At 38.8% G+C, this 26518-nt stretch overlaps 1 protein-coding gene and 1 long non-coding RNA gene across 2 annotated transcripts in view; both read right to left on the reverse strand.

Annotated features, from left to right (window-relative positions):
• The window catches only part of LOC112580602, a 172014-nt gene that overhangs the window by 14576 nt on the left and 130920 nt on the right, over positions 1–26518 (reverse strand). The gene's annotated exons all lie outside the window — the stretch shown is intronic.
• Positions 10466–11769, reverse strand: LOC102413395 (cytochrome c oxidase subunit 7B, mitochondrial-like). The gene has a single exon (XM_044932409.2). The coding sequence runs from the start codon at positions 10848–10850 to the stop codon at positions 10593–10595; it is 258 nt and encodes an 85-aa protein (XP_044788344.2). The 5' UTR covers positions 10851–11769; the 3' UTR covers positions 10466–10592.

A 26518-nucleotide genomic window follows, 5' to 3' on the forward strand; every position in this document is an offset into this window, starting at 1 on the left:
AACACAGTAATTTTCTCTCCTGACTTTCATTGTGCAAGCATCAACACACAAGCCAATCCATCTAACCCAAGGCCAACACCAAGCACTGAGCCCCTGAATCTCTGCCTTTAAAATAAATGTGTTGCCCTTGACATCCACCACTGCACTCCCCAAATCTTCATCTTCTCAACTGCCTTCCACTAGCTTCCTCCTCTTCATCCCCTCCCCACTGTCACTTTGATATTTCAACCAATTTTCCCTTTTAGTCACTTGGATCTCATTTTATTGCATGTGGAATCCATGAAAGTAGTTCTAATGTCAAAACAGAGCCACTCATCATCATCCAATGTTATTAAAATAAAGAAAGATGTTGAATATGAAGATAGCCAAAGAGGTGACCTTGCCAACTCTGCCCAAATTTCCAAGCTACAGGAAATTCTTTTCCATCCCTGACTTGAAGTTTTTATAACTCAAACAGGCCAACAGAATGGAAAAGGAAAGGTAATAGACATGAAAAATGATTTCCAGAGAACATGGCCACATTTCTAGAATAAGTGGGTTATAGCCATTGCTTCCATTTTTTTTTTTTTACTTGTTTCTTTATTATCTCTTTGCAATCGGCTTCCCTCCTTACAACTCTTCTGAAATTGCACACTGTAGAGTCTCCAATAGCCCCTTCCTGACAAGTCAAATTACTTCTTTATTCATTCCCTGTTTTATGCATTCTCTCAGTTCAGTTCAGTTTAGTCACTCAGTCGTGTCCAACTCTTCACGACCCCATGAATCGCAGCACGCCAGGCCTCCCTGTCCATCACCAACTCCCGGAGTTCACTCTAGGGGCCCCTTTATCTGTTAATATAACCTAGCAGGACTCTATATGGGCTTCTCTATGGGACAGACCTTTGTCCCACATCCTCTGCTTTAGCTCCTCTCTGATTTACCTAGATAACAGTATCTGATACATATTCCCTGAGTTGTTTCACAGTTGTTAAAACCCCTATCAGTGGAAGATGCTAACTACTTGATGATCATAAGCACTTAGCCTGCATGCCTACTGGAGCTAAAGGATTGATAATGCTCCCCTATGACATCACCCTGTTACCTCACCATCAACCAATCAAAGAATTGTGCATGTGCTTATAACCTACTCTGACACTCCCTTCCTTCACCTGACCTTTAAAAATGCTTCCTGGTAGTTTAGGCTTTTTGAGCACTGGATGTCCTGAACTCCTTACAGGTGCCTTATAATAAATACTGCACTTTCCTTCACTACAATCGGGTGTCAGTAGATTGGCCTTACTGACATGGGTGGGTGGACCTGAGTTTGGTTCAGTAACATTAACTTCCCTTCTTGAAACTCTCCATGACTTTGGCATTGGGGCTTACTAGAGTTCAGGTTCTTAATTTTTTCTTCACTTGCTACTTTTCTCTTGCATTCTCCAGGTCTACCTATAGAATGCTTGGCTAATCTCCATCTCCAATTCTGTTTTGCTATTTTTCCCATTCCCACAATAAAAAGGATTCAAACCTGTGTGTCACCCTCTCAGTCTGATAGCCCACTTGTTCCTACTTGCAAATTCAAGGTGTTTTCAGAATTTAGCTCAGAAAAGACTCTGGAGGAAAGCAAGGAAAAGCGAATTCACCTTGGGTTGAAACATTCATAATCTCAAGCTGAAAGAAGTTGTCTAAGAGTCAGAGACCTCTCTGCCAGAGTCTTCCCCAAAGTGGTAGCAAATAGTGAGCCATTTTATATTCCAATAATATAGGCCAGATGCCAAGGATTCAAGGTTCATAGCACAAGGGCCACACATTTAATTTGATTCTCTAATAAGCAGAATTTTGTTGCTGATCACTTATAAGCTAAATTGGTATATAATTAAAAGGATCTTTTGCCTGTAAGCACTCTGAGAATCAGCACATTTATCTAATAGAAAGGCAATGCAATTAAAGAAGTTCTGCATAATGGAATTAGGAACTCACACTGTCCACAGTGTCTCCTACCTAAACAAGGCTTCGTCCAGAGCCTCCACCAGTCACATGCCCAGGGAAAAAGCAATGGTCACTGACTAAAAGTTTGATCTATCTGATACAATGGAGGTAAAATTCCTTGCTGTCCAAATAAAAATTTCATTGAATGTTAATTAGTGTGTACCACTAAATATCACTTTATGTTTGACTGGGCTCCTTGTAATTCATCCATTTGACAAGTCATCTAACTGACTGCTAAACATGTGCAGGTACTGTAGGAAATGTAAAGGTAAATTAGAAATGGTTCCTCTGTACAAGACATTGACAGTAGAGTAGTATGATTAAATATGCACTGAAATAACTATATATTAATATAAGTGGAAAACAAGTGATGCAAGAACTGCCCAGATAAAATACTACATGTTTAGCTTCTTGAATATCAGGATAGAGAGATTACTTTTAAGTGGTGTTTGATCTATATCACATATCCCAATGCATTCATTCACTCAACAATTACCTATTACTGGCCCACAAAGTGCAAGGGTATAAAGGATAGAGAGTGACAAAACACAGTGATCCAATCAATCTTATCAGGAAAGCACACATTATACACACACACACACACACACACACACACACACACACACACACATATGTATTTGCAATAGAACCAAGATCACCAAAGCTATGTGCTGGGTCTTGTAACTTGACAATATCCTAGCGGTCTTGTCTCCTCCCGTCCAGCCTTCATAAAATATCCTTGTGCTTCCCGTTTCCCAGCCAGGAAGCCCTAAAATGCGGCCTTGGGGTTGAAAATGTCCACTTGTGGTACAAAAGGCCCATTTATGAGTAACAGACAATATTGATGTTTTAATCCCCCAAGAACTGCATTTCTGCTGAGAAATATTTAAAATTAGGGCAGTCAAATGTATGTTGGTTATTGAGCTGACCATGAATGTAGCCTAGGTAATGTTCCTCAATTAGACATGATAATCCTCTTCACAAAAGCCACATAAGCATATTATGTGTTTATACTAAACCCTTCAGCTTGTTGGTGACAAGTAGCTGAGACAACTCACATGGGACACAGACCCAGGACTACAATTGAGAAAGGAAGTGACTCCTTTTATGCCACACAAGCAAAAGTATTCATATCCATCCTTGGTGATTCATTCACTAGAGATATAAAAAAAAACTCATTAATAGATAGCTTTAAGTATACTATGGCTCTGTGTAAAATGGAGGTTCCTTTGTTCATGGTATATTTCCTTAAAAAACGATTCTTATCTTTTTCTGAAAGCCTAAATGAACTTTAGGTAGTTACAAGCTTATTTCTTTTATTCTCTGATTTATTATTTGTTCCTGTACTCAGCACACATTTAGACACTATACTTGGAATTAAATACAAATAAAGCACAGCCCTTGCTCTCGAAATGCCCACAGTCCAATTATTAAAGCACAAAAGAGGGAGTGATCACTACTCAAAGATTAACTTGAGTCTTATTGAACAGACTGGTTCCAAATAGGAAAAGGAGTCCATCAAGGCTGTATATTGTCACCCTGCTTATTTAACTTATATGCAGACTACATCATGAGAAACACTGGACTGGAAGGAACACAAGCTGGAATCAAGATTGCCGGGAGAAATATCAATAACCTCAGATATACAGATGACACCACCCTTATGGCAGAAAGCGAAGAGGAACTAAAAAGCCTCTTGATGAAAGTGAAAGGGGAGAGTGAAAAAGTTGGCTTAAAGCTCAACATTCAGAAAATGAAGATCATGGCATCCGGTCCTATCACTTCATGGGAAATAGATGGGTAAACAGTGGAAACAGTGTCAGACTTTATTTTTCTGGGCTCCAAAATCACTACAGATGGCGACTGCAGCCATGAAATTAAAAGACACTTACTCCTTGGAAGGAAAGTTATGACCAACCTAGATAGCATATTCAAAAGCAGAGACATTACTTTGCCAACAAAGGTTCGTTTAGTCCAGGCTATGGTTTTTCCCGTGGTCATGTATGGATGTGAGAGTTGGACTGTGAAGAAAGCTGAGCGCCGAAGAATTGATGCTTTTGAACTGTGGTGTTGGAGAAGACTCTTGAGAGTCCCTTGGACTGCAAGGAGATCCAACCAGTCCATTCTAAAGGAGATCAGCCCTGGGATTTCTTTAGAAGGAATGATGCTAAAGCTGAAACTCCAGTACTTTGGCCACCTCATGCGAACAGTTGACTCATTGGAAAAGACTCTGATGCTGTGAGTGATTGGGGGCAAGAGGAGAAGGGGAAGACAGAGGATGAGATGGCTGGATGGCATCACTGACTCGATGGACATGAGTCTGAGTGAACTCTGGGAGTTGGTGATGGACAGGGAGGCCTGGCGTGCTGCGATTCATGGGGTCGCAAAGAGTCAGACACGACTGAGCAACTGATCTGATCTGATCTGATCTATTGGAGATAGGTCCTAAAAAGAATTACATAGCAATTGTTCACAAAAGGTGACCTCTTTGCATGCCAGGCCAAGTAAATTTTGAAGGGGGAAAGCCCAGAGGCTTATGAGAGTGCAGTGAATAAACTTTTATATTTAGAGCTTGGTTTGATTAAATATTAATTTATTAATAATATACAGACTGTAGCCTGCCAGGGTCCTCTGTCCCTGGAATTCTCCAGGCAAGAATACTGGAGTGGGTAGCCATTCCCTTCTCCAGGGGATCTTCCTGACACAGGAATCGAACTCATGTCTCCTGCATTGCAGGCAGATTCTTCCCTTGTCTGAGCCACCAGGAAAGTCCAATATTTAAATATTAACTTCTATTCTAAAAGAGTCTTCAAAGTATCTAAAATTTTTTACAAAACACATTGACTATGAACTTTAAGTGCTTCTATCTAAATAAAACCCATGGACTTTAAGGGCTTCTCTCTAAATAAAACCGTCCTAGAAATCCCATCTTCAATCTGAGCTTCAGGACTTATAAAAACACTGTTTATTAAAAGCATGTGTTCTGTAGAAGGAAAGATAAACTCAAAGCCCTAAGAACAAATGTGGGGGAAAAGTCAGAGTATAGTGGGTGGTTTTACAGTTAACTTCAGCACACACACCCAGAACTACCAGCAAAATAGATATTTACAGCAGGGCAAACAGCATGAATGTCACTGAAGCAGCCCAGTTTCACTGAGAGGGAGAGAACACTTTCACAGCCATAAAGTAACGACCAATATTGTCCTCACCACTTTTTCATTGCTACTTCTCAACATCCCTGACAGGTAGCACCTGATGAAATTTATATTATTCCACAGCAGAAGTCTACAGAGGTTAAGGGTTTGACACAAATACAATAACTCAGGATAGGAGAGACGAGGTTGGATTTCAGGCCCAGGGCTCAGTCTATCATTCTACTTACAAAACAGTTCTGGACAACACTTTCAAAAATGAGCTATAAATCAAAAAGGAAATGAACTCTGAGTCACCTCATAACTGATCTAAAACACCTCATTTCAGAGCCACCACCCTCCAACTCAAAGTGACCAAGGGCCAAGAAATCTCATAGATCTTGCATCTTTCGTGCTGAAACAGTGAATTTCTGCCTGGATCTGCAGAAATTCCTCTCCCCTCTCTTCTTATCCCTCAAAATACAGCAAGTGTTATTTCCTTTTGCTATACTCTCTGGGGAGAGAATGGACTTGTGTGTGTCCATTAATTTTTTTCTATTGTTATCTCATACTAAGTTATTTTTTTATTTTAATTGCAGTTTGATAAATTTTAACAAGTGTGAAATTTGGTATAACCATTATTCCTGTGAAGATATAGAAAATTTTCATCACCTAAGAACCGTCCCTAAGCCTTTCTCAGTCAATTCCTCTCTATCCCCAAAAGAGGCAATAACAACACTGACTTCTAATTCCATAGAATAATTTTGCCTGTACTAAAATTTCATAAAAATGTAGTTATCCAATATGTACTTTTTTGCGTGCCTGGCTCCTTTCACACAGTACGTTTTTGAGATTCATCCATGTTATTGGGTATATTGGTACTTTGTTCCTTTTAACTGTTGAGTAGTATTACATTACATTGCTGCTGCTGCTGCTAAGTCGCTTCAGTCGTGTGTGACTGTGTGACCCCATAGACAGCAACCTACCAGGCTCCCCCGTCTCTGGGATTCTGCAGGCAAGAACACTGGAGTGGGTTGCCATTTCCTTCTCCAATGCAGGAAAGTGAAAAGTGAAAGTGAAGTCGCTCAGTCGTGTCCAACCCTCAGCAACCCCATGGACTGCAGCCTTCCAGGCTCCTCCATCCATGGGATTTTCCAGGCAAGAGTACTGGAGTGGGGTGCCATTGCCTTCTCCGATTACATTACATTTCTATACCACAACTGTTTGTCCATTACACTATAGACAGCCATTTGAGTTATTTTAATTAATAGGCTGTTAATAATTAATCTTCACATATATACCTGAAGAAACCTTTTTGGGAACAATTGTTTTCATTCTTCTTGAATAAATACTGAAAAGAATCATAAATCAGTTATAAGTTTAACTTTGTAATAAAATAATTTTTGTTAACCTGCAAACCCTTTTTTCTTTGGAGGTTGCAGCATTTTACCCTCTCACCAGTAATAAGCTTCTGTTCCACATCCTGGGTAAAAGTTGTAATTTGTCTTTTTAATTTTAACCAATTTAGAAGGTATGTAGTGGTATCTCATTATGGTTTTACTCTTTACTTCTCTGATAACTACACTGATCACTTTTTTCATATTTATGTAGGCCATTAATAAATTTTCCTTTGTGAAGTGTCTGTTCAAGTTTTTTATCCAATTTTTAATTGGGATATTTGTCTTTTATTATTAAGTCATAGGAATCCTTATAGATTCTTGATATAAGAACTTGTTATATTTGTGTTTTGTGAATATTTTCTGCCAGCCTATTTATTTTTTAATATCTTTTGCTTATGATATGAGATAGGAGTTTGGTTTCCCTGTTTTTTTTTCCCTTAAAGATATCTAATTATTCTAGCACTGGTAGCTCAGATGGGAAAGAATCTGCATGCAATGCAGGGGAGCTGGGTTTGATCCCTGGGTAAAGATAATCCCCTGGAGAAGGGAATGGCAACCCACTCCATGCCTGGAGAAGTATATGGACAGAGGAGCCTGGCAGGCTGCAGTCCTTGGGCTTGCAAAAAGTTGGACATGACTAAAGGACTAACACTTTCACTTTTCCTTTCTTCACTGGATTGCTTTGGAACATTCTTCAAAAATCAATTGAATCTATTACTGGACTCTGTTTTGTTCCATTGGTCCATTTGTCTAACCTCACTTCAGCCACACTGTCTTATTAACTGTAGCTTTATGGTCCATTTGAAAATCAAGCCATATAAGTTACTCAACTTTGTCCTTTGTTCTCGTCTAGATGCTCTATTTTCCCCATAAACATGAGAATTAGCTTGTCAATTTCAACAATAACAAAAATACATCTGGGATTTTTATTGAGATTGCATTGAATCTGTACATCAATGTGAGGGAAGTTGATATTTTTAACAGTACAGATGTTTTTATCTTATACTTTTGCTTTATGTATTTAAGGTTGTTTACCTCATTCTGATTAGTGGGAATACTAATTAACTAAAGAGGAAAAGGAAGGAAAGATGGTGCAGGGACTAAAATAAATAGTCTGTTAAAGGGATCAGCTTTATCCTAGTCTGTGAAAAATATTCTATCCATAGTCTTTTTTAAAAGGTTTTTAGTATAAAGCATCCTCAGCCCTCTTCTCTTTAGTCCCTTGATTCTATTTAACAGATGTTCCAAACATTTTAAAGCTTGGTTTCCATTGATTTCTTTGACTGTGCTCAGAAAATATGACCACAGAATGTTCTCATGCCATTGAGGTATTAAGGAGAAAGCATAATAATGTTCTTCCAAAAACTTTGTCCTGTAGTCCTGGCCAGATAGGAAGCATTTTTAAAAGAGAAATGAACAAACATCTCCTCCACTGTTTCTCCTTAAACCGATATGAAATAGGTACTATTGCTGGTGAGGGTAATATAAGTGAATGACAGCGTGTAATTGGCAGGTTTCTCACAGTGGCTTGATTGGTCTGATGCCATCCATGCATAAGTGAGCAGGAGATACTTAAACTAAAACAAGAGGAAAAAACCTGCTGCTGCAGCTTGGGCCAGGAAAGTATTCAATCAACAACACTGATGGACTGCACTGATAAGAGGCAGGCTTCTAACATTTCCAGAGCTCCGCAACAGGCATTTGTGGGCATTGTAGATATTATAAAACTGTTTCTTTCAATTCTGAACTATCGGAATGCATGAATACTAATCAGAACATAAATCATAGTGACTTTATTAATACAGTTCATGAGGATTCTGAACTTAAATTTTGACCTTTTTAGCAATTAAAAAAGAGTCAGTCTAATGATCATGATATGAGAAAGTTATTTATTTGAACTAAATCAGATACAAACTGGAAGAAGCTTGAGGACTGCTCAGAACCAGGAGATGAAAGAGGAGGGAAAAAAAAATCAAGAATAGGTCCAGAACCTCTCTCAGACCCTTCTAAATAAAACTTTTCAACTGTTTACTAAAAATTGGTAATTAATACCAATTACCATCAGAGATGAAGGCAACTTCATCCTTCTAATTGTCTGGGCCAAAACCATGGAATCTTTGTTGACTCGTGTGTCTTAGATCCAATCTACAGGGAATCCTGTTTGCTCTACCCTCAAATAGATGTTAAATTTGAACTATTCATACTACCACCACTGTTCCTTTCCCATTCATGCTACCACTATTTCTCAGTTACATTACTGCATAGCCTCCTAAGTGAGCTTTCTGTTTCCAGTCCTCACTTTCTTATATCCTAGTTTCAACCCAACAGCTGGAGCAATCATTTTACAATGAAGGTATATCTTGTCACTAATTTGCTCAGAACTCTGAAGTGGCATCTCACTTTATTGAAAAACAAGCAAACAACAATCACAAAACAAGGAAGATCTTTATGTGGTCTACACATGCTGGTGTAGAACCATCAGCATCAGTCAGTCAATAATGCCATGGTCCAGTAACCAGGTCCATGTTTATGCACAAGGCAGAACAGACTACTTCCAACATCTAATGATATGACTTTATGGAGCCAGAAAGTCTCCATCATTCAAAAAACCCTCCTCTTGCTGATAAAAATTAGAAATTCAAGCAAGGTGATCTTTATGTCTGACCTTATGACTTTGATCTTTGTTGAATAACAAATATATATTCAAGGGAAAAAATATATATGCTCTTAGAAATAATATATATTTAAGAGTATCGATTTCTCATACTCTTCTTGGCAGGAAATTTTGATAGATAGCATGAGCACTACAATAAGGAAATAGGAAATGGAAAAAAATCTTACACAATAAGGAGGCAGAAAATACAGACCACGAGCATAACTGCATCACAATTTTACCAAGAGTCAAAACTAAAAATTAATTTAGTAAAAATGGTGGCTCAGATGGTAAAGAGTTTGTCTGCAATGTGGGAGACCTGAGTTCAATCCCTGGGTTGGGACGATGCCCTGGAGAAGGAAATGGCAACACACTCCAGTATTCTTGCCTGGAAAATCCCATGGACAGAGGAGCCTGGCAGGCTACCGTCAATGGGCTTGAAGTCCAGACACAACTAAGCGACTTCATCTTCACTTTCAATTCTCTTTTACAAATTCACTGTCAAAAATAATAGTAATGCTTGTTGCAACAATTCAATACAGAAATACATTAAGAAGAATCTCTACTTCTATCTCTAATTCTATACCCATCACCATCAAGATACATTATTTTAACAGTTTAGTACATTTATATTTAAAGTATAACTTTAATGCTAACTGAGTTTAAATTTTTTATAATCAATTCCATTATAGTTTCCTTGGATTAAGCTTATTTTTCAAAAAATTATTTTAGATTTCTGTAGAATATTTGAAGATAATTATTTTATTAAAAAGAAAGGTGATCTAAATGTAAAAGAACTTTTATTACATCTCTCATTAAGTCTGGCAAACTAGCTCATTAAGCAATTTTTTGCTTAAGTTGAGATTTTTGTGAAAGGTCATGCATTCTTTCAAAAGAAGGAAATGAGATGCTATTTTCCCAGTGGGAAATTTACAGAATTACTTTTTTTTGTTTTTTACATTGAAAGTACACTTGGATAAATTGATAATTTCTTTAATTGAATCCCTATTTCAGTGACAGCCTCTGTTCAGTGAGCACTGTTCATGAATTATTCTAAGTCTTCATAACAAGGAGAGAGCTTTATTCTGGTTTTAAAGATTACACAGTTAAGGACTAGAAATTACTCAAAGATTTTTGAAAATCTAGAAACAGAATATGTTCAAACTAGGATTTCTCTGATCTTTAGAGACTTGTCTACCTAATATTACATTCAGATTCTAAGTGGTTTTTTTTTTTTTTTTCCTTTTTTTAGTCTGGTCTTGAAACTTTCAAAAGAATAAGTTTTAGACTAAAATATTCCATATATATATATTTTGAAGGTTTCAAGTATACTTTATTTCTTCAAACATGCCATATTTTAATGAGTACATAGTACTTTTACTTGGAATTAATTATGAGTTGATTTTGAAACAATTCAGTTTTTTAAACCAGCTGGGATGATTACTGTTCTCTCCATTCCTTTGGGATGACTCTGCCAACAGGCGATGGGTTCCATTCTATTCCAATTTGTTTTGCCGTATATACCCATATAGCAACACAGAAAGTGGCTCCACTAGCTAACACGGCATTACCGTATTTGTCATGGAAATTAGGTGCCCGCTTCTGGTGGATCTGCCTTGCCACTGCTTGCTGAATGCTTTGAACTCTCAGACGACTTAGTGCATTTTTGGCCAAGGGAAACATCCTGAGATTGAACATAAAATAGCTGCAACTACAGCTGCTGGCCTCTAGCAATCCAGCGTCTAGTACCCTTGCAGAATCCTGTGTGTATTTATATATATATAGGCGAAAACAAATGGGAAACGCATATTTTTTTTGCTAAAATGGAGGAATAACCAAAGTAACAAGGTATTACAATCAACTCAGGATAGAATAACTTTGTATATCCAAGCCATAATAAGCCACACCTTTGGTTTCTCAGAACCATTTTGGAATACAGGAAAAGAAACAGAAATCAAGGTAGAATGTGGGTAGGCCCTGTTCTAAAACAAAGTCAGAAGGCAAAGTGCTAGACTGATATGGTGCGGGAACGAAGCAGATAGATGTAGCAGAACCACATTTAGAAACGGGGGGGAAAAACCATCTCTCATTTATCCAAGACAGGATGACAAATAAGTCCTACCTCATGTGTGAACTCTATCTGATTGATAGTAGCAGCCTGGAGTGAGTGCTAAAAGTCATTCTAAGGCTCTCCATGAGCTCAGCCAGAAAGTATTAGGAAGATTTGACATGTTCTAATTTGAGCATAATTTCTATGCATCTGTTATCTCAAGAAGGGTGACAAAGAAGAGATGGGGACTCAGTAATTAAGTACTTGCTTCACATTAGTGAGTCTGAGTGAACTCTGGGAATTGGTGATGGACAGGGAGGCCTGGCATACTACGATTCATGGGGTCGCAAAGAGTCGGACATGACTGAGCGACTGAACTGAACTGAACTGATACATTCTATAAATTTTCCTGCATCCAATGAGGTTAACATTATCATCTACATTTTACAGATAAGCAAAGTCATTCTTTGAGTGAAATTTGAAGAAAGAGGGAAAAAACAGTCACTTTGTAATAGAGGGAAGGAAAAGTGAAAGCAAAAATCGCTCAGTCCTGTCCAATTCTTTGCAAACCCATGGACTGAAATTCTCCAGGCCAGAATACTGTAGTGGGTAGCCTTTCCCTTCACCAGGGGATCTTCCCAACCCAGGAATTGAACTCAGGTCTCCCACGTTGCAGGCAGATTCTCTACTAGCTGAGCCACAAGGAAAGCCCAAGAATACTGGAGTGGGTAGCCTGTCCGTTCTCCAGCAGATCTTCTCCACCCAGGAATCGAATCCGGGTCTCCTGCATTGCAGGCAGATTCTTTACCAACTGAGCTAGCAAGGAAGCCCTGAGGGAAGGAAAGGTAATATGCAAATAACCAGTCCTACATGAGAAGTTTGAGTTGGCTATTATCATCAAGAAACACCCATGTACACTAATAATTTTCATCGCTTCCGGTGTTTCCAATGCTTTTTATATTTAAGTATCACAAATATTCAGCAGTCTAAATTGTTTCATTCTTCAAGATGTGCCACTATGCTAATTATAACCTCTTCATAAATGATGAATAATTATTCCATTTGGAAATTATTTTAGAGTTTGAAAGAAACTTTATATGAACTCTCTGATTACTACTCTTAGACCACAAAGAGATTATTTTAGAACAATCAAAAAGACAACATTAGTCCAAGAGTACAGAACTTAACAGCAGCCTCTGCTACAGAGATACTTAGCTATTTACAACTTGGTCTGCATTTTGGATTAGTCGCTGTCTTCCTCTGGCCTTAGTTTTCCCATCGTGGGCTGGACCACTCCCTCTAAGGTTAATGTTGACTCTCACATGCTGTGGTTTCTGAGTTCAAATGCAACTCTTACTGGAAAGAGTCAGCCTTTACCATGAATAATAAATAATGTTGGCTGGTAATAAAGAATAAATATTTTCTTTCTTTTTTCAAGTCATGTAAGATATTTTTAAGATATACTGGGCATTGACTAGCCCACAGACCCAGGGACTAGGTACTGACCAGTGGCTATAAGTGAGGCACGTGTAGTGTAGATGTGAGAAGAATGTAAAGCTGTATCAAGTATAAATTTGCTCTGAATTTATGAATAATAAAGGTACTTAAGTACTACAAAAATACAGCAGAAAGCTAAAAATAATTATCAGAGTTACACAGATAAGTTTCTACGGAAGGCAAAAGGAGGGCATATTACTTCCTGTGGGGCCAGGGACATGACCTGGTAAAAGAAGTCTCCATGGATAGAGTCTTGTGAACAGATCTTTAAAGAAAAGGAAGACTTGGCCACACAGTGAAGAGTGTGAAGAGGAAGGTGATCCACCAGATGGTCCACCATAAGCAAAGGCAAGGAAGTGGGCAATTGCAAACATAAATGGAGAAAAGTAAACCACTCATCATGGCTGGGCTGGAAGGTTCCTGAAACAGGGTAGTGCAGCTAACAGTGGAAAACAGAAGGGAATCCGCTATGCCAAACAAAGAAGATAAAGACCTTATTTTCTAATTTAAATCCTTTTGAGCACAAGAATAAAAATATTTGCCATCTGTCAGATTAATTTTGTAGCAAAATGTAAGCTGAGTTGGACTGAGAAGATCCTGAGGATGAGGAGATCAATTAAGAACTACTTCAGGACTTCCCTCATGGTCCACTGGTTGAGAATCCGTCTGCCAATGAAAGGGACATGAGTTCGATCCCTGGACCAGGAAGATTCCACTTGTTGTGGGACAACTAAGCCCATGCACCACAGCTACTGAAGCCTGCGTGCTGCAACTGCTAAAGCCTATGGGCCTAGAGCCTGTGCTCTGTAACTGGAGAAGCCACCGCAATGAGAAGTCCACGTACTGCAAAAAAGAGTAGCCCCTGCTTGCTGCACAGAGAGAAAGCTGCACAGAGCAATGAAGATCCAGCACAGCCAAAACTAAATAAATAAATAGTTTTTAAAAGAATTAGTTCAATGCCCAACCAAGAACTAACAGTGCCTGATTAGCATTATTACAGGGAGAATGGGGGGAGAGGGGGAGATACACGCAAAAAGTAGTAATAATCACAATAGCTCACATCTATTGGGTACTTACTGTGCACCTGGCACTGTTCTAAGTGAGTAAATCATTTAATCACACAGTGCTCTCTGAGTTAAGTTCTGTTCTTTCACCTTTATAGATGCAAAAACTGAAGTACAGAAAGATTAAAATTTGCCTATGGTCGCCCATTTAGGGCTTCAGTCTCTGGTTCCTGAACCTTATTTTTTAACCAATCTGGTACACTGCTTCCCTGTAGATTAAAGAATAAAATAACATGGTCACTGACTGATGAGAGACAAGGAAAAAGGAAGAATCAGAATTAATGGAGAGATTCCCAAGCCAGATTGTCAGGAAGATGGAGAGGTGATTGTCAAAGATAGAGGAGAGAAGAACAAGACGGTGGAGGAGTAGGTGGCCATGGAGTACATCTCTCTCCACGGATACATCAGGAGTACGCCTTCAGACACAGAAGCACATGCAGAACGCCATCTGAGAGCAAAGAGGAGAACCTGAACAGCAGAAAAGAACATATAGGCCCATGCAAAACTCGGTAGGATGAGGGAACTAGGGAAAAAACGAGAGTGTTAGTAGGACTGGACCTGCCCTTGGTGGGTGGGGGGAACTGAAGCAGGGTTCCGATCCCCACATCCGGGCAATTGTCTGAGTCAGAGGAGAAACATTAAAGGTCGAAGGGAAACAGCTGATCTGCGGCAGCCTAAGTGGAATGAGAATCAGACAGTCCTTGCCAAAACCATACATACCCTAGACAGCACAGTGGCTGGAGTTTAGGGATTGTGGAGCAATTCCAGCTCGAGGGCTGCTGTTGATGGTGGAGAGATGGATCAAGGGGATGTGAAGGAGAGATTGTGGTGGGAAATTCCTGCGGAGGAAAGCCAGGCAGCCATGGAAGCAAGGCTATATTGCTGAGTCACGTGTAGGGGGTGGAGCCATCACCATAGCCTCTCTCCCCGACACCAACATTGGGAGCTGAACGATAGAGAGGCTGGCCCATCAAACACCTGATGCACTGAATTACAGAGTAGGACCCCACCCAGGGTGCCCCCTTAAGTGCCTGACACACCTATCTACAGAGTAGGACGCCAGACGAGGGGGTCCTCTATGTGCCTGATGCACCGAACAGAAAAGGACCCCAGGTAAGGAAGCCCTCTAAGTGCCTGAATGGGCGGAGCTATGAAAAAAGACTGCCCAAAGAGGCCTTCCGATCACCAGCTACAAGAGGCTTGAAAAAAGACTCTGATAGGGCCATAACTCCTGCGGTGGAAGCAGTCTGTGCCCCTGCACACTTGACGCCGCCTGGGTCCCCGCAAGCCAAGCAGCTGCACCACCTTCATGCTCAACCCCCACTGGGGCAGAGTTGCCATAGGCAAAAGAAGTCTTGCGCCTGTGCACACAGGGTCACTTTGGTAGTGTCCAACTCTTTGCCATCCTGCAGACTGTGAGCTGCCAGGCTTCTCTGTCAGGGAAGGAGGTTCTTCTCCAGGCAAGAACACTGGAGCTTATTGGCCAATACTGGTTGCCATGCCCTTCTAGAGCATTATATTTCCTGCTGCCCCAGCCACCACCTCCCCTGAGTACCTGGTGCTGCCAGAACCCCTGCGACCAAAGCAGCTGCACCACCTCCACACCTGGCCCTCACAGGGGCAAACACAAGCCCTCCAGGGCAGCCTCAGGAGCAAACCCCACTGGACGACCCAAATCCAGAGGTAGAAATAAAACCACAATAGAAACCCAGGGGCAGTGTGACTAAGGAAGAAGACCCAAAACCCTCCCACCAGCTGTACAAACTCCACATGATCAACAAGGCAGACTCTGTGTCTATGGAATATATAAAAGGTCATTGAGAGCTCCCACAAAAGAAAACACACTAGTTCTGATAGCTGTGGAATGGAGGCAAGAACACACAGGAATAGGACCAGATTAGAATGTGAGCTGCCCTACAGCAGGTCCAGAGATCAGCACAGTGTTAGAGGGCATCATAGGGAGGTGAGGTGGACTGTGACTCCCAGCGAGGGAAAGGACTCTGACAGCAGTAACTCAAGAAAAACATTGATTATTCTTATGTTTTGACTTGTTCTGTAGATTCTTTGGATTTTTTTCTTCCTTTCCCCTTGCTCTCTGTTGTAGTTGTCGATTTTATTGACACTATGAAATCTAACTAAGCTTTTGAGCTTTTTTTTAATCCCCCTCACAGTCATGAGTTTTATTGCTGTTATAAACCTCTGCCTCTATTTTGGGTTTTTGCAATTCTAGGGAGTTGTGTGTTGTTTTTTTTTTCTTTTCTTTTTTTAATTTTGAATATTTTAAACCTAGAATTATTTTTCTATATTTATTCCTTTTTTTTCTACTGTACTTTTCCCCTTGCAGTTAATCTTTAATATATATAAATCTTCTTCATCTACCTCTATTTAACTTTGCATAGCTATTCTTTCTTTCTTTCCTTTAGTCTTAACATATTTGTTAGTTTTATTTTCATTGCTTTATTCCCCAGTTGGCACCTTGCTTTAGTTTTGTTTTCCAGTTTGTGCTTTAGTTAGTTTTGTTCTGGTATATATAATTTTAGGTTTACTTTGTTCACAGTGTCAATCTATTGTACTTTATTTTTGTTGGACTGTTTTGCCTTTCCTTATGGGTGTGTATATATTGGTGTATATTTAGTCACACTTTTTATTGTTGTTATAAACCTCTGCATCTACATTGGGCTTTTGCAGTTCTGTGTTTTCCTTTTTTCTTCCTTTTTTTCTTTTTTTAATCTTTTCTCCTTTTTAAAATTTTAACTTTTATTTTTTTAACCCTATATTTTTTCTACATTTATTCCTTTGTTTGCCTTTCCTACTGTTCTTTTCCCCTTGCAGTTAATCTTTAATATATATAAATCTTCATCTACCACTACTTAACTTTGTATATCTATTCTTTCTTTCTTTTCTTTCCTCTCAACATATTTGTTAGTTTTGTTTTCATTGCTTTATTCCCAATTTGGCACCTTGCTTTAGTTTTGCTTTCCAGTTTTCTGCTTTAGTTAGTTTTGTTCTCAACTGTTAAATATAATTTTTTATTTCCTTTATTCCCCAGATCAATCTATTGTACTTTACTTTTATTGGACTGTTTTGACTTTGCTCATGGGTGTGTATGTACATGTGTATACTCCATTATTTTAATTATTATTTGACTGATTTTGTAACTTCCATTTTTGGGGGGTTAATCATTGGTTTCTTGCTTTTGGAAATTTATTTCAATCTCACTTGATGTCATAACAAACCACTTGTGGAATTTTCATTCCTGACCAGAGATCAAGCCTAAGCCTTTGGTGTGGAAGCACTGATTCCAAGACCCTAGAACCAGAGAAGTAATCCTATGGGGTGTCAAATAGTGAGAACTCACACAAAGGAAACCACTGTAATGCAAGACCCTGCATCACACAACCACCAATAGCACCCTGGGCAGGATGCCTCATCTAAAAAACAAACAAAACAAAAAAAACAAACCCAATCATCAGCAGACAGGATTACCACCTCACTCGGCCTTGCCATGATCTTCGTTTTCTGAATGTTGAGCTTTAAGCCAACTTTTTCTCTCTCTCTCCTCTTTCACCTTCATCAAGAGGCTTTTTAGTTCCTCTTCACTTTCTGCCATCAGGGTGGTGTCATCTGCATATCTGAGGTTATTGATATTTCTCCCGGCAATCTTGATTCCAGCTTGTGCTTCTTCCAGCCCAGCGTTTCTCATGATTTCTGCATATAAGTTAAATAAACAGGGTGACAATATACAGCCTTGACATACTCCTTTTCCTATTTGGAACCAGTCTGTTGTTCCATGTCCAGTTCTAACTGTTGATTCCTGACCTGCATACACGTTTCTCAAGAGGCAGGTCAGGTGGTCTGGTATTCCCATCTCTTGAAGAATTTCCCACAGTTGATTGTGATCCACACAGTCAAAGGCTTTGGCATAGTCAATAAAGCAGAAATAGATGTTTTTCTGGAACTGTCTTGCTTTTTTGATGATCTAGCGGATGTTGGCAATCTGACCTCTGGTTCCTTGCCTTTTCTAAAACCAGCTTGAACATCTGGAAGTTCACGGTTCACATATTGCTGAAGTCTGGCTTGGAGAATTTTGAGCATTACTTTACTAGCGTGTGAGATGAGTGCAATTGTGTGGTAGTTTGAGCATTCCTTGGCATTGCCTTTCTTTGGGACTGGAATGAAAACTGAACTTTTCCAGTCCTGTGGCCACTGCTGAGTTTTCCAAATTTGCTGGCATATTGAGTGCAGCACTTTCACAGCATCATCTTTCAGGATTTGAAAGAGCTCAACTGGAATTCCATCACCTCCACTAGCTTTGTTCCTAGTGATGCTTTCTAAGGCCCACTTGACTTCACATTCCAGGATGTCTGGTTCTAGGTGAGTGATCACACCATCATGATTATCTGGGTTCTGAAGATCTTTTTTGTACAGTTCTTCTGTGTATTCTTGCCACCTCTTCTTCATATCTTCTGCTTCTGTTAGGTCCATACCATTTCTGTCCTTTATCGAGCCCATCTTTGCATGAAATATTCCCTTGGTATCTCTAATTTTCTTGAAGAGATCTCTAGTCTTTCCCACTCTGTTGTTTTCCTCTAGTTCTTTGCATTGATCACTGAGGAAGGCTTTCTTATCTCTTCTTGCTATTCTTTGGAACTCTGCATTCAGATGCTTATATCTTTCCTTTTCTCCTTTGCTTTTCACTTCTCTTCTTTTCACAGGTATTTGTAAGGCCTCTCCAGACAGCCATTTTGCTTTTTTGCATTTCTTTTCCATGGGGATGGTCTTGCTCCCTGTCTCCTGTACAATGTCACGAACCTCTGTTCATAGTTCATCAGGCACTCTATCTATCAGATCTAGGCCCTTAAATCTATTTCTCACTTCCACTGTATAATCATAAGGGATATGATTTAGGTCATACCTGAATGGTTTAGTGGTTTTCCCTACTTTCTTCAATTTAAGTCTGAATTTGGCAATAAGGAGTTCATGATCTGAGCCACAGTCAGCTCCTGGTCTTGTTTTTTGTTGACTGTATAGATCTTCTTCATCTTTGGCTGCAAAGAATATAATCAATCTGATTTCAGTGTTGACCATCTGGTGATGTCCATGTGTACAGTCTTCTCTTGTGTTGTTGGAAGAAGGTGTTTGCTATGACCAGTGCATTTTCTTGGCAAAACTCTATTAGTCTTTGCCCTGCTTCATTCCGTATTCCAAGGCCAAATTTGCCTGTTACTCCAGGTGTTTCTTGACTTCCTACTTTTGCATTCCAGTCCCCCATAATGAAAAGGACATCTTTTTTGGGTGTTAGTTCTAAAAGGTCTTGTAGGTCTTCCTAGAACTGTTCAACTTCAGCTTCTTCAGCATTACTGGTTGGGGCATAGACTTGGATTACTGTGATATTGAATGGTTTGCCTTGGAAATGAACAGAGATCATTCTGTCATTTTTGAGATTGCATCCAAGTACTGCATTTCAGACTCTTTTGTTGACCATGATGGCTACTCCATCTCTTCTAAGGGATTCCTGCCTGCAGTAGTAGATATAATGGTCATCTGAGAGGGCCTAGAGGAGCTATTCCACGTTCAAGGTCAGGAGGGGCAGCGGTGAGCAGATACCCCTTGTCCAAGGTAAGGAGCAATGGCTGCACTTTGCTGGAGCAGCCTTGAAGAGATACCCCACATCCAAGCTAAGAGAAACCCAAGTAAGATGGTAAGTGTTGCAAGGGCATCAGAGACCAGACACACTGAAACCGTAGTCACAGAAAACTAGTCAATCTAATCACACTAGGACCACACCCTTGTCTAACTCAATGAAATTAAGCCATGCCCGTGGGGCAACCCAAAATGGGCGGGTCATGGTGGAGAGGTCTGACAGAATGTGGTCCACTGGAGAAGGGAATGGCAAACCACTTCAGTATTCTTGCCCTGAGAACCCCATGAACAGTATGAAAAGGCAAGATGATAGGATACTGAAAGAGGAACTCCCCAGGTCAGTAGGTGCCCAATATGCTACTGGAGATCAGTGGAGAAATAACTCCAGAAAGAATGAAGGGATGGAGCCAAAGCAAAAACAGTACCCAGTTGTGGATGTGACTGGTGATAGCAGCAAGGTCCGATGCTGTAAAGAGCAATATTGCATAAGAACCTGGAATGTTGAGAGAGTCATTTCCTAGGCAGGTTGATAGGAAATCTAAGGGTCCCCAAGGAGAGAGGGGTCTCCAAATGGAGGAAATAGCCTGCAAGTGTGAGACATTTTTATCTCTCTTAAGCCGCAGGAGGAAACAAACTAGCAATATTTTTTTCCTTCTCTATACAAATTTAAAGAGAGGTTTCTCTTAAAATGTTGCCATAATGACACCTGGTTTCGCCTGAAGTTAGCTATTCTTGAGCCTACAGATAACCAATGCCTTTTTCTTATGGAAATGTTTGTCTTAAGCTATGCTAATGTACTACGCCTTTACCCCAAACTCTGTCTCCAAGTCGGTTCCGCCTCTTGGCCCAGAACCTACTTGACAAACCAGTATGTTATACTCAGATATTGTTCCCCTAATCTATGTAAATGAAACTATTTGTATGGTGGTCTACCCTTCTTTAAGATTCAAGTTAATCATTTTATGGCCCAGGATAAACCATTTGGTGCCAAGATTATCCCAAAATACATCTTATGGGTGAGGGGCCTGGTGCTATTCTGAATTTTAAGACATTCCTTTCTTTCATTAACAGACTGCTAGTGACTATATAACATCCAGCTGAAGACTAGCAGGGGGGTATTCTTTCTGCCCCTTCTGATGCCTATGTCAGAAGCTTTCTCTATCTCCTTTATACTTTAATAAAACTTTATTACACAAAAGCTCTGAGCGATCAAGCCTCGTCTCTGGCCCCGGATTGAATTCTTCTCCTCCGGGGGCCAAGAATCCCGGTGTATTCGCGTGATTCAACAACAACCTTTCAATGTCAGGTCCATGAATCAAGGCAAATTGGAAGTGGTCAAACAGGAGATGGTAAGAGTGACCGTCAACATTCTAGGAATCAGCGAACCAACCTTAGAGGGAATAATTCAAAAGGAAAAAAGAATTCAACCTTGAAGCCTGGGAAAAGGAGATCTCAAACACAAAAAGTTTAAAAAATAATAATAATAATGAAAAGGCAGAGAAATACCACACAAATGAAGGAACAAACTAGAAACACAGAAATCCAAATAAATGAAGAGGAAATAGGCAATTTACCTGAAAAAGAATTCAGAATAATGAGAGTAAAGATGATCCAAAACCTTGAAAACAAAATGGATAAAATGCAAGAATAAATTTTAAAAGACCTAGAAGAATTAAAGAATAAACATACAGAGATGAACAACACAATTACTGAAATTAAAATACTCTGGAAGGAATCAATAGCAGAATATCTGAAGCAGAAGAACAAATCAGTAAGCTGGAAGATAAAATGGTGGAAATAACTTCTGAAGACTTAAGTAAAAAGAATGAAAAGAACTGAGGATAGTCTCAGAAACCTATGGGACAATATCAAACACACCAATATTTGAATTATAGGGGTCCCAGAAGAAGAAAGAGAAAAAGAAAAGGTATGAAAAAATTTTTGAAGAGATTATGCTTGAAAATTTCCCCAACATGGAAAAGGAAATTGTCAATCAAGTCCAAGAAGCACAAAGAGTCCCATACAGGGTAAACCCAAGGAGAAACATGCCAAGACACACACTAACCAAACTAACAAAGACTAAACACAAAGAAAGAATATTAAAAGCAGCAAGAGAGAAGCAACAAGTAATATACAAGGGAAACCCCATATGATTAACAGCTGATCTTTCAGCAGAAACTCTGCAGACCAGAAAGGAATGGAGGATATATTTAAAATACTGAAAAGGAAAAATCTACAACCAAGATTACTGTACCCAGCAAGGATCTCATTCAAAACTGATGGAGAAATTAAAAGCTTTTCAGAAAAGCAAAAGTTAAGAGAATTCAATAACATGAAACAAGATTTACAACAAATGTTAAAGGGACTTATATAGTCATGAAATACAAGAGAAGAAAAAAGATGTACAAAATAAACCCCAAACAATTAAGAAAATGGCAATAGGAATATATATATATATATATATATATATATATATATAATTACTTAAAATGTAAATGGATTAAATGCTCCAACCAAAAGACAGACTGGCTGAATGGATACAAAAACAAGACCCATATACATTCTGTCTACAAGAAAACCACTTCAGACATAAAGACACATATAGACTGAAAGTGAGAGGATGGAAAAATACATTCCTTGCAAATGGGAAGCAAAAGAAAGCTGGAGTAGCAATCTTTATATCAGACAAAATAGACCTCAAAATAAAGAAGATTACAAGAGATAAGGAAGGACACTACATAATGATCAAGGGATCAGTCCAAGAGGAAGACATAACAATTGTAAATATCTATGCACCCATAAGACAAACACTAACACGCATAAAAGGAGAAGTTGACACCCCACTCACACCAATCATCAAAACAGAAAATTAATAAGGAAATACAAGTCTTAAATGATACATTAGATGAGATGGATCTCATTGATATTTTCAGGACATTCCATCCAAATGCAGAAGAATACACATTCTTCTCAAGTGCACATGGAATATTCTCCAGAACATACCACATCTTGGGACACAAATCAAACCTCAGTAAATTTAAGAAAATTGAAATTATATCAAGCATCTTCTCCGACCACAACACTATTGGACTAGATATCAATTACAAGAAAAAAAACTGTAAGAACACAAACACATGGAGATTGAACAACATGTTTCTAAATAACCAACAGGTTACTGAAGAAGTCAAAAGGGAAATCAAGCAATTTTTAGAAACAAATGACAATGAAAACATGACAACTCAAAACCTATGGGGTGCAGCAAAAGCAGTCCTAAGAGGGAAGTTTATAGCAATACAATCTTACCTCAAGAAACAAGAAGAACATCAAATAGCCTAACTTTACACCTAAAACATCTGGAGAAAGAAAAAAAAATTAGTAGAAGGAAAGAAATCATAAAGATCCGAGAAGAAATAAATGAAAAGGAAATGAAAGGAATAATAGTAAAGCTTAATAAAACTAAAAGCTAGTTCTTTGAAAAGATAAACAAAATTGACAAACATTTAGCCCAGAGTCATCAAGAAAAAAAGAGAAAGAATCAAATCAACAAAATTAGAAATGAAAAAAGAGAGGTTACAACAGACAAGGCAGAAATACAAAGGATCATAAGAGACTATTATGAACAACTATATGGCAATAAAAAGGATAACCTGGAAGAAATGGACAGATTCTTAGAAAAGTTCAATTTTCCAAGACTGAACCAGGAAGAAATAGAAATTATGAGCAACCCAGTTACAAGCACCGAAATTGAAGCTGTGATCAAAAATCTTCCCCAAAACAAAAGCCCAGGACCAGATGGTTTCACAGGAGAATTCTATCAAACATTTAGAGAAGAGCTAATGCCTATCCTTATAAAACTCTTTCAAAAAATTGCACAGGAAAAAAATACTTACAAACTCATTCTATGAGGCCACCATCACCCTGATACCAAAACCAGATAAAGACAACACACACAAAAAGAAAACTACAGGCCAATATCACTGATGAACATAGATGCAAAAATCCTCAACAAAATTTTAGCAAACAGAATTCAGCAACACATGAAAAAGCTCATACACCATGAGCAAGTTGGATTTATTCCAGGAACACAAGGATTCTTCAATATATGTAAACCAATCAATGTGATATACCATATTAAGAAATTGAAAGATAAAAACCATATAATAATCTCAATAGATGAAGAAAAAGCCTTTGACAAAATTCAGTACCCACTTATGATGAAAACTCTTCAAAAAATTGGTATAGAAGGAACCTACCTCAACATAGTAAAGGCATATATGATAAGCCTACAGCAAACATTATTCTCAGTGGTGAACAATTGAGATTCCCCCTAAGATCAGCAACAAGACAAGTGTGTTCACTTTCATCTCTATTATTCAACATAGTTCTGGAAGTCCTAGCTACAGCAATCAGAGAAGAAAAAGAAATAAAAGGAATCCAGATCAGAAAAGAGAAGTAAAGCTCTCACTGTTTGCAGATGATATGATACTGTACATAGAAAACCCTAAAGATAGTATCAGAAAATTACTAGAGCTTATCAGTGAATTTAGCAAAGTTGCAGGATATAAAATCAATACACAGAAATCACTTGCATTTCTATACTAACAATGAAAAATCAGAAAGAGAAATTAAGCAATCAATCCCATTCACCATTGCAACAAAAAGAATCAAATATCTAGGAATAAATTTACCTAAGGAGATGAAAGAACTGTATACATAAAATTATAAGACACTAATGAAAGAAATCAAAGATGACATAAACAGATGGAGAGATATTCCATGTTCCTGGGTATGAAGAATCAATACTGTGAAAATGACTATACTACCAAATGCAATCTACAGATTCAATGCAATCCCTATCAAATTACCAGTGACATTTTTCACACTAGAACAAAAAATTTCATAATTCATATGGAAATACAAAAGACCCAGAATAGCCAAAGCAGTCTTGAGGAAGAAGAATGGAGCTGGAGGAATCAACCTTCCTGACTACAGGTTATACTACAAAGCTAGAGTCATCAAAATGGTATGGTATTGGCACAAAACCAGAAATTTAGACCAATGGAACAAGATAGAAAGTCCAGAAATAAACCCATGCACCTATGGGTACCTTATTTTTGACAAAGGAGGCAAGAATATACAATGGGGCAAAGACGACCTCTTCAATAAATGGTGCTGGGAAAACTGGACAGCTACATTAAAAGAATGAAATTAGAACACTTCCTAACACTATACACAAAGATAAACTCAAAATGGATTGAAGACCTAAATGTAGGACCAGAAACTGTAAAACTCTTAGAGAAAAACATAGGCAGAACACTTGAGGGTATAAATCAAAGCAAGATCTTCTATGACCCACCTCCTAGAGTAATGGAAATAAAAACAAAAGTAAATAAGTGGGACCTACTTAAACTTGAAAGCTTTTGCACAACCGAGGTGACTATAAGCAAGGGAAAAAGACAACCCTCAGAATGGGAGAAAATAATAGCAAATGAAACAACTGACAAAGGATCAATTTCCAAAATATTCAAGCAGCTCATACAACTCAATACCAGAAAAACAAACAGCCCATTCAAATAGTAGGGAAAAGACCTAAATAGACATTTCTCCAAAGAAGACACACAGATGGCTAACAAACACATGAAAAGATGCTTAACATTGCTCATTATTAGAGAAATGCAAATCAAAACCACAGTGAGATAGGACCTCACACCAGTCAGAATGGCCATCATCAAAAAGTCTACAAACAATAAATGCTGGAAAGGGTGTGGAGAAAAGGGAACACTCTTGCACTGTTGGTGGGAATGTAAATTGATACAGCCACTATGGAAGACGGTATGGAGACTCCTTAAAAAACTAGGACTAAAACCACCATATGACAAAGCAATCCCACTCCTAGGCATATACCCTGAGGAAACCAGGGTTGAAAAAGACATATGTATCCCGTTGTTCATTGCAGCACTACTTACAATAGCTAGAACATGGAAGCAACCTAGATGTCCATCAGCAGGTGAATGGATCAAGTTGTGGTATATGTACAAAATGGAATAGTACTCAGCCATAAAAAGAAATGCATTTGAGTCATTTCTGATGAGGTAGATGAACCTAGAACCTATTATACAGAGTGAAGTGAGTCAGAAAGAGAAAGATAAATGTTGTATTCTAACACACATATATGGAATCTAGAAAAATGGTTCTGAAGAATTTATTTACAGGGCAGCAATGGAGAAACAGACATAGAGAATAGACTTATGGACATGGAGAGAGGGGAGGAGAGGATGAGATACATGGGAAGAGTAACATGGAACCTTACATTACAATATGTAAAATAGATAGCCAATGGGAATTTGCTGTATGCCTCAGGAAACTCAAACCGGGGCTTTTTATCAACCTAGAGGGGTGGGATGGGGAGGGAGATGGGAGGGAGGTTCAAAAGGGAGGGGATATATGTAAACCTATGGCTGATTCATGTTGAGGTTTGACAAAAAACAACAAAATTCTATAAAGCAATTATCCTTCAATAAAAATTAATTAAAAAAAGAAAAGAAAAAACTTAAAAAATAAAAAAGATGGAAGAGGAAAGAGGCAGGGAAAGTTTGAAAGAAAGATTATGAGTTTAAGGTGTGTTACTTTGTAATGGAAGCCATGAATGAAGGTACTGTCTGCAATAACAAACAAATAAAAGTAAGGAACTCGAGGGGAAGTTGGGGCCAGTGACAAAGATTCAGAAAGGTGAAAGCTAATGCCATGACATTCCCCAAGCAGAGAATGTGGTTAGATCAGGTCCTTGTGGAATATTTAAATGGGGGTGGGGGGGGGGAAGAATTGAACAAGGGTTAAAAACCAGCATTAGACAAAGGGAATAAGCCTGAAGACCCTATGTTATGAAATATAAAGAAAAAAGTGATTCCAGGAGAGAACAATCTTCCCTTCGCTCAGTCGTGTCTGACTCTTTGCAACCCTATGGACAGTAGCCTACCAGGCTCCGCCGTCCATGGGATTTTCCAGGCAAGAATACCGGAGTGGGCTGCCATTTCCTTCTCCAAGGGATCTTCCCAACCCAGGGATCAAACCTGGGTCTCCTGCATTGCAGACAGACACTTTACCATCTGAGC

Source organism: Bubalus bubalis, chromosome 19, assembly GCF_019923935.1.
Source record: "Bubalus bubalis isolate 160015118507 breed Murrah chromosome 19, NDDB_SH_1, whole genome shotgun sequence".
Taxonomy (NCBI): domain Eukaryota; kingdom Metazoa; phylum Chordata; class Mammalia; order Artiodactyla; family Bovidae; genus Bubalus; species Bubalus bubalis.